Here is a 21,543-nt window from a genome sequence, read left to right as displayed (position 1 = left end):
AAATACAGAAGAAGACTCTGTAGTCCGGAAGTGGGTGTGACGAGATGAAAGGTGAAGTAGAGCATAGAGCATCCTGACGTGAACGGGGAAACCCATAACAGTCTGTAGACACGAGGCCGAGAGGAAAACCGTCACCGAGGGGGAGCAGCGCGCGCGCGCTCGGCGGACAGGTCACGGTCGGCGGCTTTGATCTTCAAAGCGGAATGAGCTCAAACGGAGCGGCGGGAGACCGACGGGATCCTAACGGGACGGCTCAGGTGAGATGCTGATGAGGGCGGGAAAACGTGAACGGGACAGAAACGGGTCCGTTATCCGCTTTTTGATATAAAGTTTATCAAAGGATCGCGTGTTTATCATATTTGTTTGGGAAGCTCGGACGAGATTTCAGATAAATGAGGGAACATTTATTTCAACAATTTCTGCTATGAAACAACATTTTGATGTTTTGAACTTTAACTTTTACACTTGGCGCTTTTTACGCCACTTTTTCTGACCGTAAATTCCGAGCGTCGCCGCGTTGTTCGCTTCCTGTCCAGCAGAGGGCGACAGAGAAACCGGATCTATGCGCCGGTTTCGGGACTTCTTCACAAGTTAAATCCGTTCGGATTAATAAACTTAATCAATAATAATTGAAGGTCGTCTGAAGTTCGGTCTGATTAAAATGATCGAAACCTCATTTAACGGGAAAGCCTTTGAGTGGAAAATCTCATGGACCTTCTGTCTTCCTCTCGAGAGCCGGTTCCGGTTCCTGTTCACCGAACCGAAGCCACACGCGAGCCACGCCTCTCAGCGCTGAGAGGCTGAATCGAACAGCTGCATCCAGCTCGCGCGTTCAGGCACGCGGGGCTGCGTGGGGGGGGGTCCCGCTCCCAGGTCGACCGGAGGCTTCAGTCCGCGGATCACTGCGGGGGGAGAGGATGATGAGAGGACAGCTGCAGAGAAGGTAGGCTGGCGGGGGGGTCGCTTTATGGACCGACAGCCACGCGCGCGCGCGAGAGAGGTTGAGTTCAACTTCTGCCCGTAATGACAGAAACGGGTCGGTTCTGCAGCGGGACCCGGATCCGGAACAGAAGCAGGTTCTCCTCTGATGAACTCCGGAGTTTAGCTCAGAGTCTGAGCCCCCCCACCGGTCTATTTTCTTTCTATGTGGGTTTTGGTCATTTGGCGGTTCCACAACTGATTCCTCTTTAAAATCCAGTTTCACAACCGGATTTTACTTGATCCAGTTCCACAGCTAGATCCTCCTCAGTTGGATCCAGTGTCTGAACTGTACTCCACATCTGGATCCAGATTCAACAACTTGACCGAGTTTCAGAACTGGATTCCATGGCTGGATCAAATTCCACAGTTAGATCCGGTTCCACAGCTTGATCCAGTTCCATAACCATGTTCCACTGCTGGATCAAGTTACAGAACTGGATTCCACAGCTTGATCCAGTTCCAGAGTCAGATTTTACAACTGGGTCAAGTTTTAGAACTGGACTCCACTGATTGATACAGTTCCACAACTGGATCAAATTCCATAGCTGGATCTAGTCCCAGAGCCAGGTTCCACAGCTGGATCCAGTTTCAGAACTGGATTCCACAGCTTGATCCAGTTCCACAAGTGGATCAAATTCAATTGCTGGATCCAGTTCCAGTGCCAGATTTTAGAACTGGGTCGAGTTTTAGAACTGGATTCCACGGATTGATCCAGTTCCACAACTGGATCAAATTCCATAGCTGGATCCAGTTCCATAACCAGGTTCCACAACTGGATCCAGTTTCAGAACTGGATTTTACAGCTTGATCCAGTTCCACAAGTGAATCAAATTCTACAGTTGGGTCCAGTTTCACAACTCGACTCCTAAGCTGGATCCTTTTCCAGAACCAGATTCCACAGATGGATCCAGTGGAACAGCCGATCAAATGGGCAGGCGGTGCTGAGTGAGCAGGTGGGGGGGGTTGTGGAGGTGGGGAGATTTTGTCAGGTTAGGATGATTTAAGGGGACAGGAGTCAGAAAAGGGTCAAATACGGACATTTTGGAATCTTTCTGGGTCCCTGTCCGTTTGTAAGCTGTAAAAACTATATGTTGGTCTACTTTGCTGTGGCTCAGGTGGTTGAGCAGGTCGGCCATTGATCAAGAGGTCGGGGGCTGGATCCTCGCTCCCTTCCAGTCAACTGGTGCTGTGTCCTTGGGCAAGATACTTCACCCTCCCGGTCTCCATGTGGCGATAGTCAGATGGCCCATCAGTCGGCCCCGGGGCAGCTGATGGATCAATTCCATTCCAGGCATGCTGGCGAGCAGAAATCATCAACCACCTTCCCTTCATGTTTGTCTTCTCTGAGGTTCCACCTTTCATCCGTCTCAGATGGGAAAACAACCTGAAAAAACAACCAATCAGGCGCAGAGCCATCTCTGCTTTTGAGCTCCTTGCTGCCCCCTCTAGTTGAGGAGTTGCACCTTTATGATTTCAAATTCCTAAATCAGGAGTGTCCAAATCCAGACCTCGAGGGCCGGTCTCCTGATAGTTGTTTACCTGATTACCTGGATCAGGTGTGTTTAGCCAATAAGGAACTTCAATGGCATGTTGGTTAGAAAACATGTAGGACAGCAGTAGTGCTGCCACAAACAATTATTTAGTCAGCTAGTCACCAATTACTTTTTCCGATTAGTTGACTAATGCGCAAACTGGATGTAAAACACGCATATTTAACCATCATTAGCTTTAAACTAACTAAAAACTCGGTATATAGCATTACCTGCAATAATGCTAGTGTGAATACTGAAAGCTGAATTTGGCCGTTGACAGTGCTAGTGCTGATAGCTGAAGATGCTGAAATTGAGAGCTGAAATTGCTGAGGCAAATAAATTAAATCGCTGAAGCTGAAAGCCAGCTGAAATATTAGTTAAATACCAAATTAGCTAAAAAAAAAACTGGAAAAAGCCTAAGTTAGTCAAAACTGATGGAATGCAGCTGAAATATTAGCCAAAATAGCCTAAAAAACAGAAACGCTTAATTAGCCAAAATTGCTAGCATGCTGCTAACATAATAGTCCAACTCCAAAATAGCCTAAAAAACTGAAAAAATCATAAATACGCCAAAGTAGCTAGTGTGTAGCGGAAATATAAGCTAAGCTCCAAAATATCCTAAAAAATTGAAAAAAATATATAATTAGCCTTAATAACTTGTGTGTAGCTGAAATATTAGCTAGGCTCCAAATTAGCCTTAAAAACTGAAAAAAAAATAAAAAATTAGGCAAAATAGCTAACATGTAGCTGAAATATTTGCTAAACTCCAAAATATTCTCAAAAAGCCCCAATAAATGCCAAAATAATCCATAAAGCTAGTATAATGCCATTATAACTTTCAACTTTACTACACTCCCATTCCATATAATTTAAAGTAACAACTAATCGACTATTAAATTAGTCGTCAACTGTTTGGATAGTCGATTAGTTGACTAATTGTGGCAGCCCTAGCCACAAATCTTCATTTTGATGTTAAATGTGATCAAATGACGGTGACAAAGCAATAAATGGGAACTTTGTGGAGAAATTAAATACGTCTGAGCTAAGGAGCAATGTCCAGCAGAGACTCTAGTTCAGGTGTCTCTAGGGCTGGTTGATAAAATGATAACGATATATATCACACTAGAACTTTTTCTCAATAGAAGAATGAGTCTGTCGTGATAGACTTTTATTTTGAAGGGTCAAACCCCCCCGTGGTCACCTCTGTGTAAAGTTTAGTTTTGGCTGATGAAGCAACGGGACATTTGGCAATTTTTAACAGGATCAGTCAGAAGTGGAAGACAAACCTGCAGGACTCGCTGCAGCAACAGAAAGTTCAACAAAAAGTTCTGTCTTGGTGACGGCAATGTAACATAGCAAGATGCTAACGCTGTTTCGTGTGTCGCCTCGATGTGGTCACAGGCTGTTTTAAAGACGGACGATATTTTCACAGACCAGACTTAAGACGTGGCAGATAAATGCAGCATTATTTCATAGGAAATTCATAAAAAAACATTTTTTAGTATGAAATTAAGAATTAAATCCATTGTATATTTGCACCAGGCGTTACACAAAAAACTGCAACCTGTGTTAGGTGAGAGTACTCCAGCTTTAATGTCAATGATATATAATACCAATAATCCAGATCTTTGTTTTTAGGCTGTTTTTTGTTAAGATTTAATGTTATAACTTGGAGGCAGAATTAGGAACTCGCTGATAAATCTCTCTTCGTTCTCTCAGCATGTTTGAATTTAAGTTTACAGTTAGATTACAAAAGAAAATGTTCATTCCAATTCATGAATAGTTTTTCTGATTTTTTTTTTTTTTTTTAGAAAAATAATTTTTAAAAAAGTTCAAAAAGTAAGGTATTTCTTTGTAAAATAGTGTTATAATTTGTGTTTGTTCTGTAAAACTTGAAAACACTAGAGTTTGTTTGTAGAATTAAGGCTTTCTTTCTAAATGGAACTGATCGAACAGTTTAGTGGTCAATTTTACTTCTCTTTTCTTGAAACTTTTGTGTTTTCTTGGTTATCTGATAAAGCAGTTGCATCATGTTTAGTGCATCAATTATGTTGAAAGAATAACAGGAAATAAATGTTTGAATCTAAACAACCTGCTGATGTTTACACACTTTTTTGAGCTGCAGAGCGTTCACATTTGACTAATATAGTTATTTGGTTTATATCGTGATATACATCGTTATCGCCCAATATGAAAAAATATTTTTTGTAATTTAGAAAATTCCATATCACCCAGCCCTAGGTGTCTCAAACCCTGATCCTCGTAAGCTACTGTCATCTAGTCACAGAAGATGATGGTTCTTCTAACGTCAGAGTTCTTCATGACTCGTCCCAGTCGGGCGCCGTTTGAACATTTGGCATCAGGTCAATGATGGAGATGTGTGACATCACAGACCAACAGGCGACCACTGAGCGCCCAATGAATTACTGCTGTGAGGACTGCGGCGTTTGTAACAGAATGAGTGGTCTCCTGAGTTGTATAGTTTAGTTCAGACCAGCTGGAGTCTGAGAGGACAGGAAGGAGACAAACAGAAAAACACAGGAATGTGTGATGAAGGACAAACATGGAGGCGAGAAAATGCAGCAACGAGACAAGGGGAAACATCTGGTAGAAGAACATAGAAGTGTTTGCTGCAGTAAAGCAAAAGATCACAGAGATACTGGAATGTTAGTCGAAAGATCAGAGAAAACGTTAGAAAATAGATACTGGAACATCAGCCTGAAGATCAAAGGAAATGTAAGAACAGAGAAAACAGAGACACAGGAACATCAGTCTGAAGACCAGAAGAGATGTTAGAACAGAGAAAATAGACACTGGAAGGTCAGCTTGAAGACCAGAGGAAACATTAGACCAGAGACACTGGAACATCAGCCTTAAGACCAGGAGAAATGTTAGACCAGAGACACTGGAACATGAGTCTTAAGACCAGAAGAAATGTTAGAACAGAGACACTGGAACATCAGCCTGAAGACCAGGAGAAATATTAGACCAGAGACACTGGAACATGAGTCTTAAGACCAGAAGAAATGTTAGAACAGAGACACTGGAACATCAGCCTGAAGACAAGAAGAAATGTTAGAACAGGGAAAACAGGCACTGCAACGTCAGCTTGAAGACCAGAGGATACATTAGACCAGAGACACTGGAACATTAGCCTGAAGAAGAAAGGAAAAGTTAGAGCAGAAACACTGGACCATCAGCCTGAAGACCAGAGAAAACATTTGAACGTTTGGGAAAATAGGATGTTCTCAGCAGCCCCTATGGCTTTGTGTTTTGGAAAACTATTCCCGTCACATTCCTGGTCTCCTCATATCCCAAAGGCCCCTCTACTCTGGAAGCTCTGCCTTGCTGATGAGCTCTCTGTTCTCAGGAAACTTGAACGCCGTGGTCATTGTTATAAATAGACACCCCCGCAGTAGAAAAAAAAAAGCTAAGTTCAGGTTCGGGGGTGCAGGTGGTGCTGACTGCTTCCTTAGACTTCATCTTGTTATTTCCTTTTTGCAGAGAACTAGGGAGGGTCCGAGGTGGTCAGTGGTTGGCGAGGCTCTTTGGAAAACCTTGTGTTGCCATGGCAACAATGGCTCTGACACACAGGTCATCCGGGACGACACGGTTTCTGGGTTCTGTGCTTTCGCCCCCGACGCTGTATTCTGGACGTTCCGTCCAGGAGAGCGACTGTTTTTTTCCAAACATACGAAGGACACATGAGCCCCGCCCACATGCAACATCTCTGTGTGTAGATGAAGGAAACACACACAAACTCACACTTATGGTCATGGTTTGGTGATTATTGTCAGAATCCTTCTAATCCCAGATTTGGTTCCTCCTCGGCTCTCCTGTAATCCTCAGAAGTAAATCGGATCTGATTCAGATTAAGAGTCTCTGGGGTCCAAACCTCAGGAGATCATGAGGAGGAACCGCTCCTTCAGTGACGGAGGTTTCCTCTGGAGGCCGGCTCGCGTCTGTTTGAACACAAAGCAGAAGTTTGAAAGAACTTCTCATCTCTGGTTCTGACTGAACTGCTTTGCAAGCTGCTTGTGGTCTACACAGTGGTGAGTGTGAGTACAAATCTCCATTTAGATTGCTCTGTGTCACAACAGGAAGTGATGTCACCACCGCCCCCCCTCCCTAGGCTGAAAGCACATCTGCTTTGTACAGCAGGTTTCAACCAAATGTGAAGGCTGCCCCTCAGCCCCTGTGGGAGCTGCTCTGTGAGGCTCTTTAACGCAGGACAAGTGTGTTTTTTTGTGTCTGTTTTTTGCAAACATTCATGTAAGGGCGTGAGCTCACTTCCTCCTGCGGCTTCACACCTCTCTAGTCGCAGTTTTTCCTACTTGGTGTGGTTTTTCTGCCCTCATATTGGCAGCTTTCGCCCCTCTGTTTGAACGATATGTCATGGTCATGTTCATGGTGATTGAAGGCCCCTCCAGTAAACTTAAAGCTAAAGTCCCATGAGCTGTCACACTCTGCAGTGTGTGAAATTTGCTCTCCGCATTTGACCCCTCCCCTGGGGGAGCGGTGAGCTGCAGACACAGGGGAACCATTTGGTGGTTTAGCCACAAAAAGTGCCGCCACAAACGATTATTTTAGCAGTCGAGTAATAACAGAATATTTTTTCTGATTAGTCGACTATCGGGTCATGCACAAACTGGATGTAAAGCACACATCTTAACCATCATTAGCTTTAAACTCACTGAAAGCTTTATATGTAGCATTACCTGTGATAATGTTAGTGTGAATGCTGTGAGCTGAATTTTGGCGCAGAAGATGCTAGAGCTGATAGCTAAAGATGCTGAAATTGATGGCTAAAAACACTGAAGCTGATAGCTGAAAATGCTGAAGCTGAAAGACAGCTATATTGGTTAAATGCCAAATTAGCTTAAAAAACTGAAAAAAGCCTAAATTAGTCAAAACAGGTAGCATGCAACTGAAATATTAGCCAAAATCCAAAATAGCCTAAAAAAAGCCTAATTAGCCAAAATGGATAGCATGCAGCTAAAATATTAGTTAAACTCCAAAATAGCTTAAAAAAAATCCAAAATACCTAGCGTGTAGCTGAAATATTAGCTATGCCTATAAAAGGTAATATTAGAATAAACCATCCACATTTTCACCATCAGAACACAGTGGAGTCATAATTAAATGTCGTGAAATATTCGTATTTATTCGATTTTCACTTTGTGAAAGCAGTGGCGTCATATCCGCTGTTTAGAAAAATGAAAAAAAAACTAGTGAGCATTGTGTCCGAATTACCTTTAAACTCCAGGGCACTAGATAGTTCCGCACTATATCGCTTTTTAGTAGTTAGGGGTTGGGGGGAATTTGGACACGACCTAAGTGAGCCAAAACAGCTATGCAGCTGAAATATTAGCTAAACTCCAAAATAGTCTAAAAAACAAAAAAAAAGCCTAAATTAGCCAAAATAGCTAGCATGTAGCTGAAACATTAGCTTAACTCTAAAATAGCCTAAAGAACATAAGTTAATGTCAAAATAAACCAAAAAGCTAGCAGAATGACATTATAACTTTATACTTTACCACACTCCGACTCTATATAATATAAAGTAACGACTAATTGACTATTAAATTAGTCATCGACTATTTTAATGGTCGATTAGTCGTCGATTAATTGACTAATCGTGGCAGCCCTAGCCACAAATCTTCATTTTGATGTTAAATGTGATCAAATGACGGCTTCTACCTGCTTCTGGGTCTCTACTATTTCAGTCATTGTCTGGACTACAGGACTGTTCAGAGGGGGGGGGCTCTGGTTTCCTCTCCTAACCCCCAAACAATGCTATCAGCCTCCTGGAGACTCAACACAGGAAGCAAAGACGCAGGAAAACACAGTCTGATGGAACAGAAGCTCCTTCCTGCAGGTTTTCTGCTGGACCAGCAGGTCCTCCTATCTGCTCAGTGAGGGACGTTCCAGACCCGCTGGAAATGTGGTCCTCTGATCTTAGCCTTCCACTCAGAAATTGACATATTTTATATCTCTCCATCATCTGAAAAATGACACAAGAACCCCTTTAAGTCCAATGAGCCGGTGGAACTGTGGAAGAAGCAGCGAGATCAGGAGGGACGGAGCGTCCAGAGCTGCTCAAACAAACCTCACCGTGTGAGGAAGAGGAGGAGCTGACCTACCGTCACCGCAAACCCTCACAGACGTCTCCAGACTGAAATAGAAGATTAAAAAAAGAGCTGAAATATTCGAAGTGAAGCTGTGAATGACCTCATGGAAGACGTGTTTCTGACATGCCGCGCCCGCGTCTGCTGCTTCCTCTCGCTTCAGCTGCAGTCAGAGCGTTCCCAGACCTGTGACAGTAACTGGAGGTGGAAGGTTCATGGCGTGTGAAAGCTGCTGCTGATGGTGGAGTCGTGCGTGAGCAGCCGTGTTCTGGAGAAGTGTCGTCATGTTTGTCTCTGCTCTCTTGTAGGTTTTGATATGAAGAAGGACATAGACTCACTGATAGCAGAGGAACGTGCTGAGATCATTTCCAAATATGACAAGGTCAGCATGGTTTCTGTTTGAACAGTCTGACCAGACCAGAACTGGTGGACTGAGGTCTTCTTCTTGGTTGTCTCAGGGCAGACAGGAGGGCGTTGACATCGACCCATGGGAAGATGCAGACTACACCATCTACAAAGTCACCGACCGCTTCGGCTTCTTGCAGTGAGTTCTTCTGAAGGTTTTTGGGTCCAGTTCCACGTTCTGAGTTCTCTGAACCTCTCAGTTGTAGATCTGGATCTGGTTTTCTGTCAGTAACGTTTGTGTGTTTTTGCTGTAGTGAGGAGGAGCTGCCCACGCCAACGCCGCTCGAAGAAAAGGTACGGAGACTTTCATGATGGGGTTCCTTCCTCCGGCGGGGGCTGAATTCACACAAACCAGCATTAGCTGTCAAAATTCGCTGAAATGTGTTCATGAACTAGAGAAGGGCTGTCAAACTACAAAACACACCTTAGGTCGCGGGCCGAACAGGATAAACATTTATTGAACACTCTAAAACTACATTTTTAAAACTTTAAAACCATAACTTTTTAACATAATTATGAACTAATAATGCTAGTGTGAATGTTGTAAGCTGAATTTGGCCGCTGAAGATGCTAGTGCTGATAGCTGAAGATGCTGAAATTGATTGCTAAAAATGTTAAAGCTGATGGCTGAAATCATTGAAACGCTAAAGTTGATAGCCAGCTAAAATATAAGCTAAATGCCAAAATAGCCTAAAAAGCTGAAAAAAAGTCTAAATTCGCCAAAACAGCTAGCATGTAGCTGAAATATTAGCTAAACTCCAAAATAGCCTAAAATGTCTTAGTAAATGCCACAATAGTCCTAAAACCTAGCAGAATGCCAATTTTTAAAACTTTAAAATCATAACTTTTTAACATAATTATGAATAATGATTGGAAGAAATGGCGACCTGTCCAAGGTGTTCCCTGCCTTTGCCCAGCCAGGTTAGGCTCTGGCACCCCCGCAGCCCCAAAAAGCACAAAGCAGTTAAGAAAATGGATGAATGAATGGCAGGAATATTATTCCAGAATAGATCAAGTTAAACCTTAAATAACTTTCAATATTTTACTCTCCATAAACATATATTTTGCCAAAATTACACAAGTTAGAAATGAATTCAAAAAAACATCGGGACGTTAATAAAATGAAAAATAAAAGGATTTGGAGGGCCGAATATAATTAACCTGAGGCCCACATCCGGCCCCTGGGCCTTGACTTTGACCTGTGAACTAGGGCTGGGAATCACTGGGTACCTCACGATACGATACGATACGCGATACCTGGCTCACGATATCGATAATATCGCGATACTGCGAAAATTGGTAAAAATCCTCTCTAATAACTACCATTATATAGAACATGTTTTGGGGGGAAATATATCCCCATTTATCTTTTTTACCTTAAACACAATCATACTAAACAACTTTTCTTATTTTGTGCAACAAATTATAGACACTTTTGTGCAACGTTGTTCAAATCAGTAAAACTATGTCTTTGACAAACATTGACAACAACTGAATTGGAATTATCTGTCAGATTCAATGTTAACAATAGTAAACATGATCAGCAGTGACACTAGTGCAGAATTGTTGTAGACAGAACAAAAATTAAATAAGTCAAGTAGTGACAGCTATCTACCTCCAAAAGAACGTCACACCAAAGGATGATGAATATAATGTTTTACAGCCTCTCTCAAAATTGACCTAATTTTTTGTGCACTTTTCTCTCACTTGAAAAGGGCTGAGCATCCAAACATAAAGGCTGATTTACTCAGACTGTTACTTGAGATTATTTTTCCAATTTTTATCATTTTTCCATTTGGTCAGTCAGCAGTTAATAGGTAAAATCCTTAAAACACACATAATAATGGCAATAAAGATAATTTTAAGTGCTTCAATTAATTGGCAACACCCCTAATTTTACAGTGAATTAATGTACTTTAGTTTAATTACATTTAAATTTAAGTTCATACATCAAATCCTGCTTTTTTATTTAAGAATTACTTTAAAATTAACATTAGCAACAAGTAATTACATTGTTTGAAAACGTCACATTATAAATTTACCAAAGTTACACCGTACAGCAGCAGGTTAAACATTGAAGTGCATGAAAGCGAAAATTCCGACGCTCCTTGAAGCATACACAGACAACTGCGTAGCACGCGCTCAGTTCACACAGCAAACAGGAAGTAAGTGATAGCTGACATTCTAGCGCTCAGACAAAGTCACTTCTTACCGGCTGGATCTCCTACAGATGGATGATGAATGCTGACAGGTAGACATGCTTCACAGACGCGCTACAGAGCCTGAATCTCACCGGTGCTTCTCCCGAACGAGCGCGTGCATCGCTATTAAAAGTCCGACGCAGCGTGCGCCCATAGTTCCGGCGCGTGACTCAGACGCTCAGCGCTACACCCTCTTTAAATGAAAATATAATATCGATACTTGGTGAGAACCCATCGAGAATCGATCGCAGGACTAAATATCGCGATATATCGCAATATCGATATTTTGGCACACCCCTACTGTGAACTAGAGGCCAAAGAAGAGTTCCTGATTGGTTGATGAAACGTCTTTCTTGCTTCTGACGCCCAAAACACCTCACGCTTAAATTACCTCAGACTGGGTCTGCCTCTGACAAGCGAATCGCGTTGGATTTGGGCGTGGCTTAACTCCTCTGTCCTCCACAGCAAAAGCAGCAGGAGCTGGAGCGCGTGCAGAAATGGCTGAAGATGGTGAAGAAATGGGACAAGTACAAGAACAGCGAGAAGGTTAGCTCCGCCCCCATTCAGACCCCCCCCCCACTACCAATCCCACTTTGGCTGTTCTCTGCTTGTTTCCCTCACTGTGAACGATGCAGTCGGAGGTGATCACCTTCTGTCTCCTCCTTCCTGCCTCCTCCTTCCTGTCTCCTCCTGTCTCTCTCCTCCTTCCTTCCATTTCCTTTCCGCTTCCTCCTTCCTTCTTCCTGCCTTCTCCTGCCTCGTTCTCCTTCCTGCCTCATTCTCCTTCCTGCCTCCTCCTCTCTCTCTCCTGCCTCCTTCCATTTCCTTTCTGCTTCCTCCTTCCTTCTTCCTGCCTTCTCCTGCCTCGTTCTCCTTCCTGCCTCATTCTCCTTCTTGCCTCCTCCTTCCCGTTTCCTCCTGTCTCATTCCTGCTTCCTCTTCCTGCCTCATCCGCCTTTCTGCCTCCTCCTGTCTCCTTCCATCCTGTCTCCCCCTGTCTCCTTCCTGTCTCCTCCTGTCTCATTCCTACCTCCTCCTGTCTCCTCCTCCTCCCTGCCTCCTACCTCTTCTTCCTTCCTGCCTCCTCCTGTCTCCTTCCTGCTTCATCCTGTCTCCTACCTGCCTCATCCTGTCTCCTTCCTGCCTCATCCTGTCTCCTACCTGCCTCATCCTGTCTCCTTCCTGTCTCCTCCTGTCTCTCTCCTGCCTCCTTCCATTTCCGTTCCGCTTCCTCCTCCCTCCTTCCTGCCTCCTCCTGCCTCATCTTCCTTCCTGCCTCCTTCCTGTCTCCTTCCTGCCTCCTCCTTATTGTCTCTCTCCTGCCTCCTTCTCGTTTCCTCCTGCCTCCTCCTCCTTCCCACCTTCTTGTCTTGTCTCCTCCTCCCTGCTTACTCCTTTCTGCCTCCTCCAGTCTCCTGCTCCTTCCGTCCTTGTCTTGTGTCCTCCTTCTTGTCTCCTTCTCCTTCATCCTGGCTCCTGGCGCTGAGGTGTCTTCTGCTTTCAGCTGGTGAAGCGGGTGTACAAAGGCATCCCCCTGCAGCTGAGAGGTCAGGCCTGGGCTCTGCTGCTGGATGTGGAGAAGATGAAGGAGGAGAACGAAGGAACGTATGAGGTTTGTGGACCGATGGACTGACGGGTAAAGCTTTGCTTCTGAACGCTTTCTCAATCCGTTTGGCATCGTCTTCCTCAGAGGATGAAGCTGCAGGCTCGGAGTTTCTCCACGGAGATCAAGCAGATCGACCTGGACGTCAACAGAACCTTCAGGAACCACATCATGTTCATGGACCGCTTCGGACTCAAGTGGGTCTCCGTTGTTCCCCAACCTGTCAAACCACACCCACCTCTCCTTTGCTCTTTTTTGCAATCTTTTCTAAAACACGATCAACTTCTGAGGCTCCACCCCCAAGCTCCGCCCCCAGTCATCTTTGGTCTGTTTCCAATTGTTGTAAGATCTGTGTCGTTTTTAGGAAATAATTTCTGCCTAGCGGCAGGAGTTGACCAGGAATTTACCTCTGAGTTGTGGGCGGGACTGTAGCAACCCCGCCCCTCTTCCCCTCCCCATTTCTATGAGCTTGGAGCAGGAAGCATGGAGCCATTTCTACATCCCTAATACAATCTTTTTCCAAACTGCATTTTTTCATTTGCTCCTGATTCACAACAATTTGAAAATTGATCATTTTAATTTGAATATATTTTTCTAAATGTCTCCATCACCAAAAAAATGGACACAAGAACCAGTTAAAAGCAGAGTTTCTATGGGAGCTGGTCTGCCCGGGTCCTTCTGCGGTTCGTTGGGGATCTGAAGCGTCTCCCTGCTGGTGGAGTCGGTAGACCTCCACGGTTCCTCCGGGGAATTCCTGCAGCAACACATCGGAACACTGGGACTTCTGTGTCATCATCACAAGCTGTCCTGTCCTGTTTTAGAAACCAGAACCTGCTCTCTTTGGAGCGCCGTCTGCTTCCTGTTCTGCTGAGGCTCCTTTCGTTGCACAGCATAAGTGGTACAGAGGTTGTGGTCTATGTTTTCAGACTCATGGTTTTGTTTTGTAAGCCTCAGGAGTTTTTGTTGTTGACATGCCCCCACCACCCTACCCAAAAAAAAAAGTGCAGCTTTCCTTTTCTCTGCATTTTATTAGCCTTCCTGTCAGAGCACGAAGGTCCACAGGAAACGCTGCTCAGGCAGAAATGTACGCCCTGTAGCTCCGCCCACTCTTCCATTCACACACACGGAGAGGCTGGCTGTTGGCATCTGTGTGTTCAATCCGTTCATCTTTTTCAGGACACTTTTAAATTCAAAGACCCCCCACACACACACGCACACACACACACCTACACACATTACAACATGAATTTGTCCTGTGGTGAAACACTTGTTCACACCACTGGACGGCTGTGCAGTTCTACCTGATTCTCAGAAATCCCCGCCCCCAATCAGGATGTGTGCTTTTAACCCTTTAATACAGGGGTTTTGAAACTTTAAAAACATACCTTTTTAACATAATTATGAACTAGATATATAGCATTACCTGCAGTATTTTTAGTGTGAATTCTGTAAGCTGATTTTGGCCGCTGAAAATGCTGGTGCTGATAGCTGAAGATAGTGAAGCTGATAGCAAGTTAAAATATTAGTTAAATGCCAAATTAGCCTAAAAAACAAAAAAAAGAAAAAAAACTAAGGTTAGCCAAAACAGCTAGCAACTAGCTGAAAAATAGCCAAACTTCAAAATAACCTGAAAAACAGAAAAAATCTTAAATTAGCCAAAACAGCTAGCATGTAAATATTAACCTAACTCCAAAACAGCATAAAAAACTTAAAACGAAAAGCCTAAATTAGCTAAAACAACTAGCATGTATCTGAAATATTAGCTAATATCCAAAATGACCTAGAAAATCATAGTAAATAGAAAAATAGTCCAAAAAGCTACCAGAATGCTAATTTTTTAAACTCTAAACCGTAACTTTTTAACATAATTATGAATACTAAAAAGGCAGGAATATTATTCCAGAATACATCAACTTAAACCTCAAATAACTTTCAATGTATTACTCTCCATAAAAATGTATTTTGTCTAAATGATACAAGTTCGAAATAAGAGCAAGATATCATTGGGCCATAAATAACAATAAAATAAAATGATCTGGATATAATTACCCGGAGGGCCGGATCCGGCCCCCAGGCCTTGACTTTGATGCTTAAACACAAAATCTTTTAAACCTTCGGTAGCTTCTCAGTCGATGACACGATCCCTTTTCCCTCCCCAGGCAGCAGGCCCTGTTCCACGTGCTGGCGGCGTACTCCGTCTACAACACGGTGAGCGGTTCTGTGTTCTCCTGGTTCTGACAGAACTTTGAGGTTTTGGGTTCAATGGGAAATGTAGCATAACACCTTATTCCAGAATGAGCAAAAACTGTGTTTTAGACCACAAAATGTTACTTTAAAATATATGTCCTTAAAAGAGTTTAGAAAGTTTATGTCGGTGAGTTTATAAAGATGTTCGTTTAGTCAGCAATGTATGTTTAGATCGAATGAAGTGTTAGCATTAGCTGTCCTATGGGGAATTCCATTAAACGTTGGCATCAAGCTAGTAGACTTTAGCTTTATATTCTAAATCAATCTATTATTTTATGAATCGAATATTGATCTTAAATCGATTAAAATCGATTTTATTAACCCAGCCCTTGTAACTCTTCAATCGAGAAGACGATCAATGTCAGTCCAGTAGATTCTGAAGGAGACGTTGATCGTGTCACCGATTGAAAATTTACAGTATGTAACGCTTCTACTAAGAATAAGATGATGGCAGAGATGGTCTGTAGTTTGACTCCGTCAGAGCAGGACGCACTCGTCCATGATCACTCTAGCAGTGAAGTCTGTTCCTCTGTTCCAGGGATGCTGAGGAAACGGCTGTGTGCTTCCCGCTTTTCCTTTTCCCTCCTCTCACATCAGACTCATTCAAAACTGGGTCAGTGGGAGAGTGGGGGGTGGGGGGCAGTCTTCTTCACAAACAGTAGAGAGAAATGTGGAGAATGTGTACTTTAACCTCCTTCTAACTTTAATCATATTTACTGTATTTCCTTGAAAGGAAACGTCTATAATTCTGCCCTAATATGGTCATCGGGTCTCTGGGTTTGTGTCAGTGGATCTGTAGACTCTGCTGGACACAAACAGTGTGGCTGTGAGGATTAGACTGATAATACACCTGAATGTGGATGATGCAGGTCTGTCTGCAGGTGTGAAAGTCTGTCTGCAGGTGTGCAGGTCTGTCTGCAGGTGTGAAGGTCTGTCTGCAGGTGTGAAGGTCTGTCTGCAGGTCTGTATGCTGGTCTGTATGGTGGTCTGCAGGTGTGCCTGCAGGTTTACAGGTCTGTCTTCAGGTCTCCAGGTGTGTCTGCAGGTCTATCTGCAAGTTGGTCTGTCGTCATGTCTGTCTTTAGGTCTGTGTTCAGGTTTGCAGGTCTGTATTCAGGTCTACGGGTCGGTCTTCAGGTCTGCAGGTCTGTATTCAGGTCTACGGGTCGGTCTTCAGGTCTGCAGGTGTGTATTCAGGTCTGCAGGTCTGAATAGAGGTCAACACATGTGTCGGCAGGTCTATCTGCAGGTCTGTCTTCAGGTATGCGGGTGTGTATTTGGGTCTATCCACAGGTCTGAATGTAGGCCTACAGGTGTGTTTGCAGGTCTGCAGGTCTGTCTACAGGCCTGTCTTCAGTTCTGCAGATGTGTCTGCAGATCTATTTGCAGGTCTGTATTCAGATCTGCAGGTCTGTATTCAGGTCTACACATCTGTATGCAGGTCTACAGGTCTGTCTTCAGGTCTGCAGGTGTGTCTGCAGGTGATCCCGTTTCATCTTTGTCTGCTTGTTTTTTTAAAATACTTTTTTTTCTTTCGTTTGTTCTGTTTTACTCAAAGTGCCCCCTCTCTTTGCCCCCCTCCCCATCAGGAAGTCAGCTACTGCCAGGGGATGAGTCAGATCGCCGCCATGCTGCTGATGTACCTGAATGAAGAAGACGCCTTCTGGGCTCTATCCCAGCTCCTCACCAACAGCAAGCACGCCATGCATGGTGAGAATCTGGAAAAACTGCTGAGTCATGTCTGATCCCGGGAAAACATCTGGGTGTGTACCCCCCTCCCCCTCCAGGGTTCTTCATCCCGGGATTTCCCAAACTGCACCGCTTCCAGGCTCACCATGAGCTCATCCTCTCCAAACTGCTGCCCAGGCTGAAGAAACACCTGGTGAGTCCACCTTCGTTTGCCTGATGATGCTTCTCGCCGTTTAGGTCACATGTTTGTCCGTCTTAAGAAAATGCATGGCTGAATTAAAGGGGGGGGTCTCTGACTGATCCTCAGGATAAGGAGCAGATGACCACGGGGCTTTACACCACCAAGTGGTTCCTGCAGTGCTTCATAGACAGAGTGAGTCTTCCTCTGGTCTCTCACATCACCATCTCGCTTTATTTAGTTTCTAAAAACCTGCTTTTGGCCCCGCCCACAGAGCCCGTTCACGCTCACGCTGCGTTTATGGGACATCTACATGTTAGAGGGAGAGAAGATGCTGACCGCCATGGCGTACACCACCCTGAAGCTGCACAGAAGTGAGACTGCTTTCGTCTGCTCCGGCTGAAGCCGGAGGTCTTACATAACCAGGGCTGTTGCTGAGGAGAAGAATCACAGGACGACTTTTCATTGGACGTCCTGCTAGCATCCTCTCTGCTCATTGGCTGATTTATCAGAGCTGTTGTTTCCTTTTATTTCAGTCTTAGAATGTTTTCATCAGCTGATCCCAGAAGCTCAACCAAAACTTTAAGATTAATCAGAACCAGATAATTTATGTTAAACCTCAACCAGAACCTTTATGTTCAACCAGTACCAGAACCAGAATCTTTATGTTCGACCAGAACCTTTATGCTCTACCTGAACCAAAACCAGAACCTCAGTGTTCAACCTGAATCAAAACCAGAACTTTTATGTTAAAACTAATCCAAAACATGTATGTTCAACCACAACTTTTATGTTTATCCAGAACCAGAACTTTTGTGTTCAACCAGAACCTACACGGTCGACCAGTACCAAAACCTCTATGTTCAACCTGAACCAGAACCTTTATGTTTAACCAGAACCTAAACCTTTATGCTCAACTTGAACCAGAACCAACACCTTTCTTTTAAACAGGAACCTCTATGTTCAACCAGTACCAGAACCTCTATTTTCAACCTGACACAGAACACTTATTTTCAACTAGAACTTTTATGTTCAACGTGGACCAGAACTTTTATGTTCTACCAGAACCTTTATTTTCAACCAGAACCCGAACTTTTATTTTCAGCCAAAGGCTTTATGTTTAACCCGAACCAGAACTTTAATGTTCTTCCTGAACTAGAACCTTTATGTGTAACCAGAACCTTTATGTTGAAACAGAACCAGAAACTCTGTGTTCAACAAGAACTAGAACCTTTATGTTTAACCTGAAACAGAAACTTTTTGTTTAACCAGAACCAGAACCTTTATGTTGAACCAGAACCTCTAACCTCGGTGACACTGTGTTGTCAGAGCGTCTGCAGAACCTGCAGCTGGAGGACCTGAGGGAGTTCCTGCAGGAGCAGCTGGCGGCTTCCTTCCTGTTCCAGGATGATGTGGTGGTTGAACACTTACAGGCGGCCATGTCTGAGCTGCGAAGTAAGAAGATGAACCTCCCTCCTCCAGGTACAGCCGCATTTTATCACAACCATGTTACTGATGGAAACTGAAGAACATTGGATACATGTCAGGAAGTTCTGGAGGGTTCTTCTGGAACTTTTGTTGAAGAAACTGAAGAACCAAAAGAATCAGAATTTCCATTTTAGTGAAGATCGTCTGCAGTTTGTAGCAGGAAGAACACCAAGATCATTTTAAAAAGCTGGAAATCTGCTGATCTGAATGTAATGACAGGAACTGGTTCTAGGTACTGATGGAAAGTCTGGACCAGAACTTCTGTTGTTCTGCACAGAACCGCGGCTGCTGTGATATTTGTGGGTTCTTCTCTCACATCCTCTTTTCCTTCCATAACAGCCAAGTCTGACGAGCTCCCCAAGAGGCCTTTGGGCGAAGAGCGGCGGCTTCTCCTGCAGCCGCTGCAGCCAGAACCCCCCACACAGGTCCAAATGAGGCTGCAGGGCAGCGAGGGGGCCGGCGCAGACAGCAGTGGCCGGAGTCAGGCGGTCCCGGATCCGAGATGCTCCTCAAAAACTCCTCCCTCCCCGAGCCTGCCCCAACCACCTCCACCGCCTGCCGACAAGGCCTCTCCGGGAGTGGGGGGGCTCAGAGATGCAGGGGAGGTTTGTCAGGATGAGAGACAGCAGGAGGAGCAGACGAGACCCCCCCAGACCCAGGAGGAGCCTGCGGAGTGGCCCCCGCCCTACCAGCCCAGTGCTTCGGATGTGGTGGACATGCCGGCGGAGGAGGACTTCATGGATCTGCCAGACCTACCCCCCCCACCCTGTTCTTTCTGTGATCAGGTTCCAACCCCCCCTCGGCCCCCTCCCCAGAATACAAAGCCCCCCCGTCCATTGGCAGTGTCCTCCCCTCCAAGCCTCCGGCCCTCGACTCCGTCGAAGTTCCCCGTCTCCCTGTTCGTCCCGTCCCCCCCCGGAAACAGACGCCCCTCCAACACCTCCCAGTACGACAACCTGTCCGACGACGAGCAGCTGGCAGACAGACTCCTGGCCTCGACTCCCGAGGAACGTCCCAGCATGCACTGCACTCCACCCTATTCTGTGGACAGGGACTATGACCCCACCCACTACCCGCTGCCCCCGCCCCCTCTCCTCCTGTCCCGTTCGTTCTCTCCTCTTCCTCCCGGGACCTGCCCCCTCCCCAGTTTGCCTCAGGAGCCGGAGGACCGAGGATACAGCTGGGTGCAGGACGCCACTCCCCCCCCTCCTCCGCCTAGTTTTGCCGACAGACTAAGCCCATTTCAGGAGGGCGCAGCCCCCTTCCCAGACCAAGCGGCGCCCCCTACCTCCTGCAAGCCATTCTGCAGGGGCCCCCGAGACCGCTCAACATTCCCCGCCCCTCTGATGTACACGGGCTCCCCCAGGGGTCACTCCAGGTCGCCCGGACAGCGCTCGCCGCTCCTTCAGTCCAGCTCAGACTTCTGCAGGGGGCCTCCGGGGGGGCAGCAGCTGCCCAAGTCAGTGACTTTTTGACAGCTCCAGTGATGCCCCCCCAGGGGTGGCAGCCTGAAGTAAGGCTTGGTTTCAGAGCATGAAAGGGTTACATGACCTGTAGAGAAAAGGCTGTTCTGAGAGCCTCAGGTCACCAGTTCATCCCCAAATGGGCGTGTCTTAACCTTCCCATGGTGCACTGGGGCTCCTAAATATAAGGGAATAAGGGCTGCAGAAGTTTTCTACTGCAGTAAGCCGGCTCCCCGCCATTGTTGGTCTGCAGCTGATGGTGCAGTTGGAGTTTAAGGATTAAATTTCCAACAAAAGTCTCCCTCGAGCATATATCAAACTCCACGCTCGCAGGGAATGTTCCACGGGCGCAGGACGGTCTCCACGCTCGCTCCTCTACTCCTGCGTGCTGGTGAAACTTCTTCTCCGCGCTCAGGTGAGTATTCTTATGCTCCCGTGAAAGTATTCTTACCCCCCTAAAACTAGTTCCGGCCTCTAATGGAGGACTGTGTGCTCGTTGATACTCAAGTATTTCCAGGGTTTTTTATCTTTCAATGTTGAGTTTTTAAGGGAATTAGTTTTAGGGGCGTAAGAATACTTTCACAGGTGTGGAGACGGTCCTGCGCCCGTGGAACGTTCCTTGCGTGCGCGGATTACGTTTATTGCGTGCGTAGAGTTTGATATGTGCTCGTGGGAGACTTTTGGCGGAAATTTAAATCTATTTAAGGCTTTTGTCTGCAGACGATGGTCTGCATCAGGCTCACACCTGTCAATTTACACGCTCAGATTCTACGAGGGTGGAGGTGCATGTGGTCAGGTGGAGCACGGCTCACAGTGTGTGCACGAGGCAGCTTTCTGGTTTTTCTGTCACAGAAATGTTTTTTTTCTATAAAAATATTATTTGTTTTGTAAACAAAGACTCAAAAGCGCCATCTAGTGGTGGTAGCAGTGAAAGAACGCTCTCAGATCCTGATGACCCACTTCCTGTCTGCGCGTGGGTAAACCAGCTGTGGGGGGGGGGGGTCGGTTTGGTTCCTGTGGATGTTGCACTGACGTCGTAATTTCAGAGCGATTTCTTCCTCAGATTGGAACTAAAGGAGGAGGGGGGGGGGCTGTTTGGAGTGCAGGAGGACGCTGCACCACAGCATGATCCATCCCAGCTCATTTCTGCTGTTTGAGACCTGAACTTCAGTTTATGCAACACTTGAATTTTTATAAAGACAGTAACTTTCCATCTGTTTGGTTTATCTTCTCCCAAAAACGTCACTCGCGTTCAGTGCTTTAGTGTTTATTACCCCTCCCCCCTCCTGAAGCTTAAAATTTCTGCACAAAGACACAAAAACAAAACTATGCATCGAGATAATTGGCTTCAAGATTGTTCAGGTTTATATGAAAAATGTTGATCTTCATTTCAAATAAAGTCCTTCTTCAAACCGAGTCATCGTTTTTCTTTAGATCTTCCTGATCAGCTCAGAGATTTAGCCTGAAAGGTGAGCACCCCTTGAGTGCCCAGCGCCATCTAAGTGTCTGGCACCCCCTAAGTGCCCGGCGCCCCCTGAGTGCTTGGTGCCCCCTGAGTGCCAGGCGCCCCCTAAGTGCCAGGCGCCCCCCGAGTGTCTGGCGCCCCTTGAGTGCCAGGCGCCCCCTGA

At 45.4% G+C, this 21,543-nt stretch overlaps 1 protein-coding gene across 2 annotated transcripts; it reads left to right on the top strand.

The window, feature by feature from the left end:
• Nucleotides 1-42: 42 nt before the first annotated feature.
• Nucleotides 43-21,331, top strand: si:dkeyp-19e1.3 (USP6 N-terminal-like protein). 2 transcript variants are annotated; one of them, XM_024282258.2, is made up of 14 exons: nt 43-257; nt 8,950-9,023; nt 9,100-9,185; nt 9,301-9,340; nt 11,713-11,793; nt 12,752-12,859; nt 12,938-13,047; nt 15,010-15,058; nt 16,687-16,807; nt 16,885-16,979; nt 17,094-17,159; nt 17,239-17,338; nt 18,294-18,446; nt 18,792-21,331. In XM_024282258.2, exons 2-14 carry the CDS (start codon nt 8,958-8,960, stop codon nt 19,925-19,927), a joined length of 2,211 nt encoding a protein of 736 aa, XP_024138026.1. In that variant the 5' UTR covers nt 43-257; nt 8,950-8,957; the 3' UTR covers nt 19,928-21,331. The 2 variants fall into 2 exon arrangements, with proteins under 2 accessions (XP_024138026.1, XP_024138025.1); XM_024282257.2 differs by lacking the exon at nt 43-257 and adding an exon at nt 620-943.
• Nucleotides 21,332-21,543: the final 212 nt, after the last annotated feature.

Source organism: Oryzias melastigma, linkage group LG6 (genome assembly GCF_002922805.2).
Source record: "Oryzias melastigma strain HK-1 linkage group LG6, ASM292280v2, whole genome shotgun sequence".
NCBI classification, from domain to species: Eukaryota; Metazoa; Chordata; class Actinopteri; order Beloniformes; family Adrianichthyidae; genus Oryzias; species Oryzias melastigma.
The sequence above is the reverse complement of the archived record's forward strand: the minus strand, read 5'-3'. Positions and strand labels throughout refer to the sequence as shown.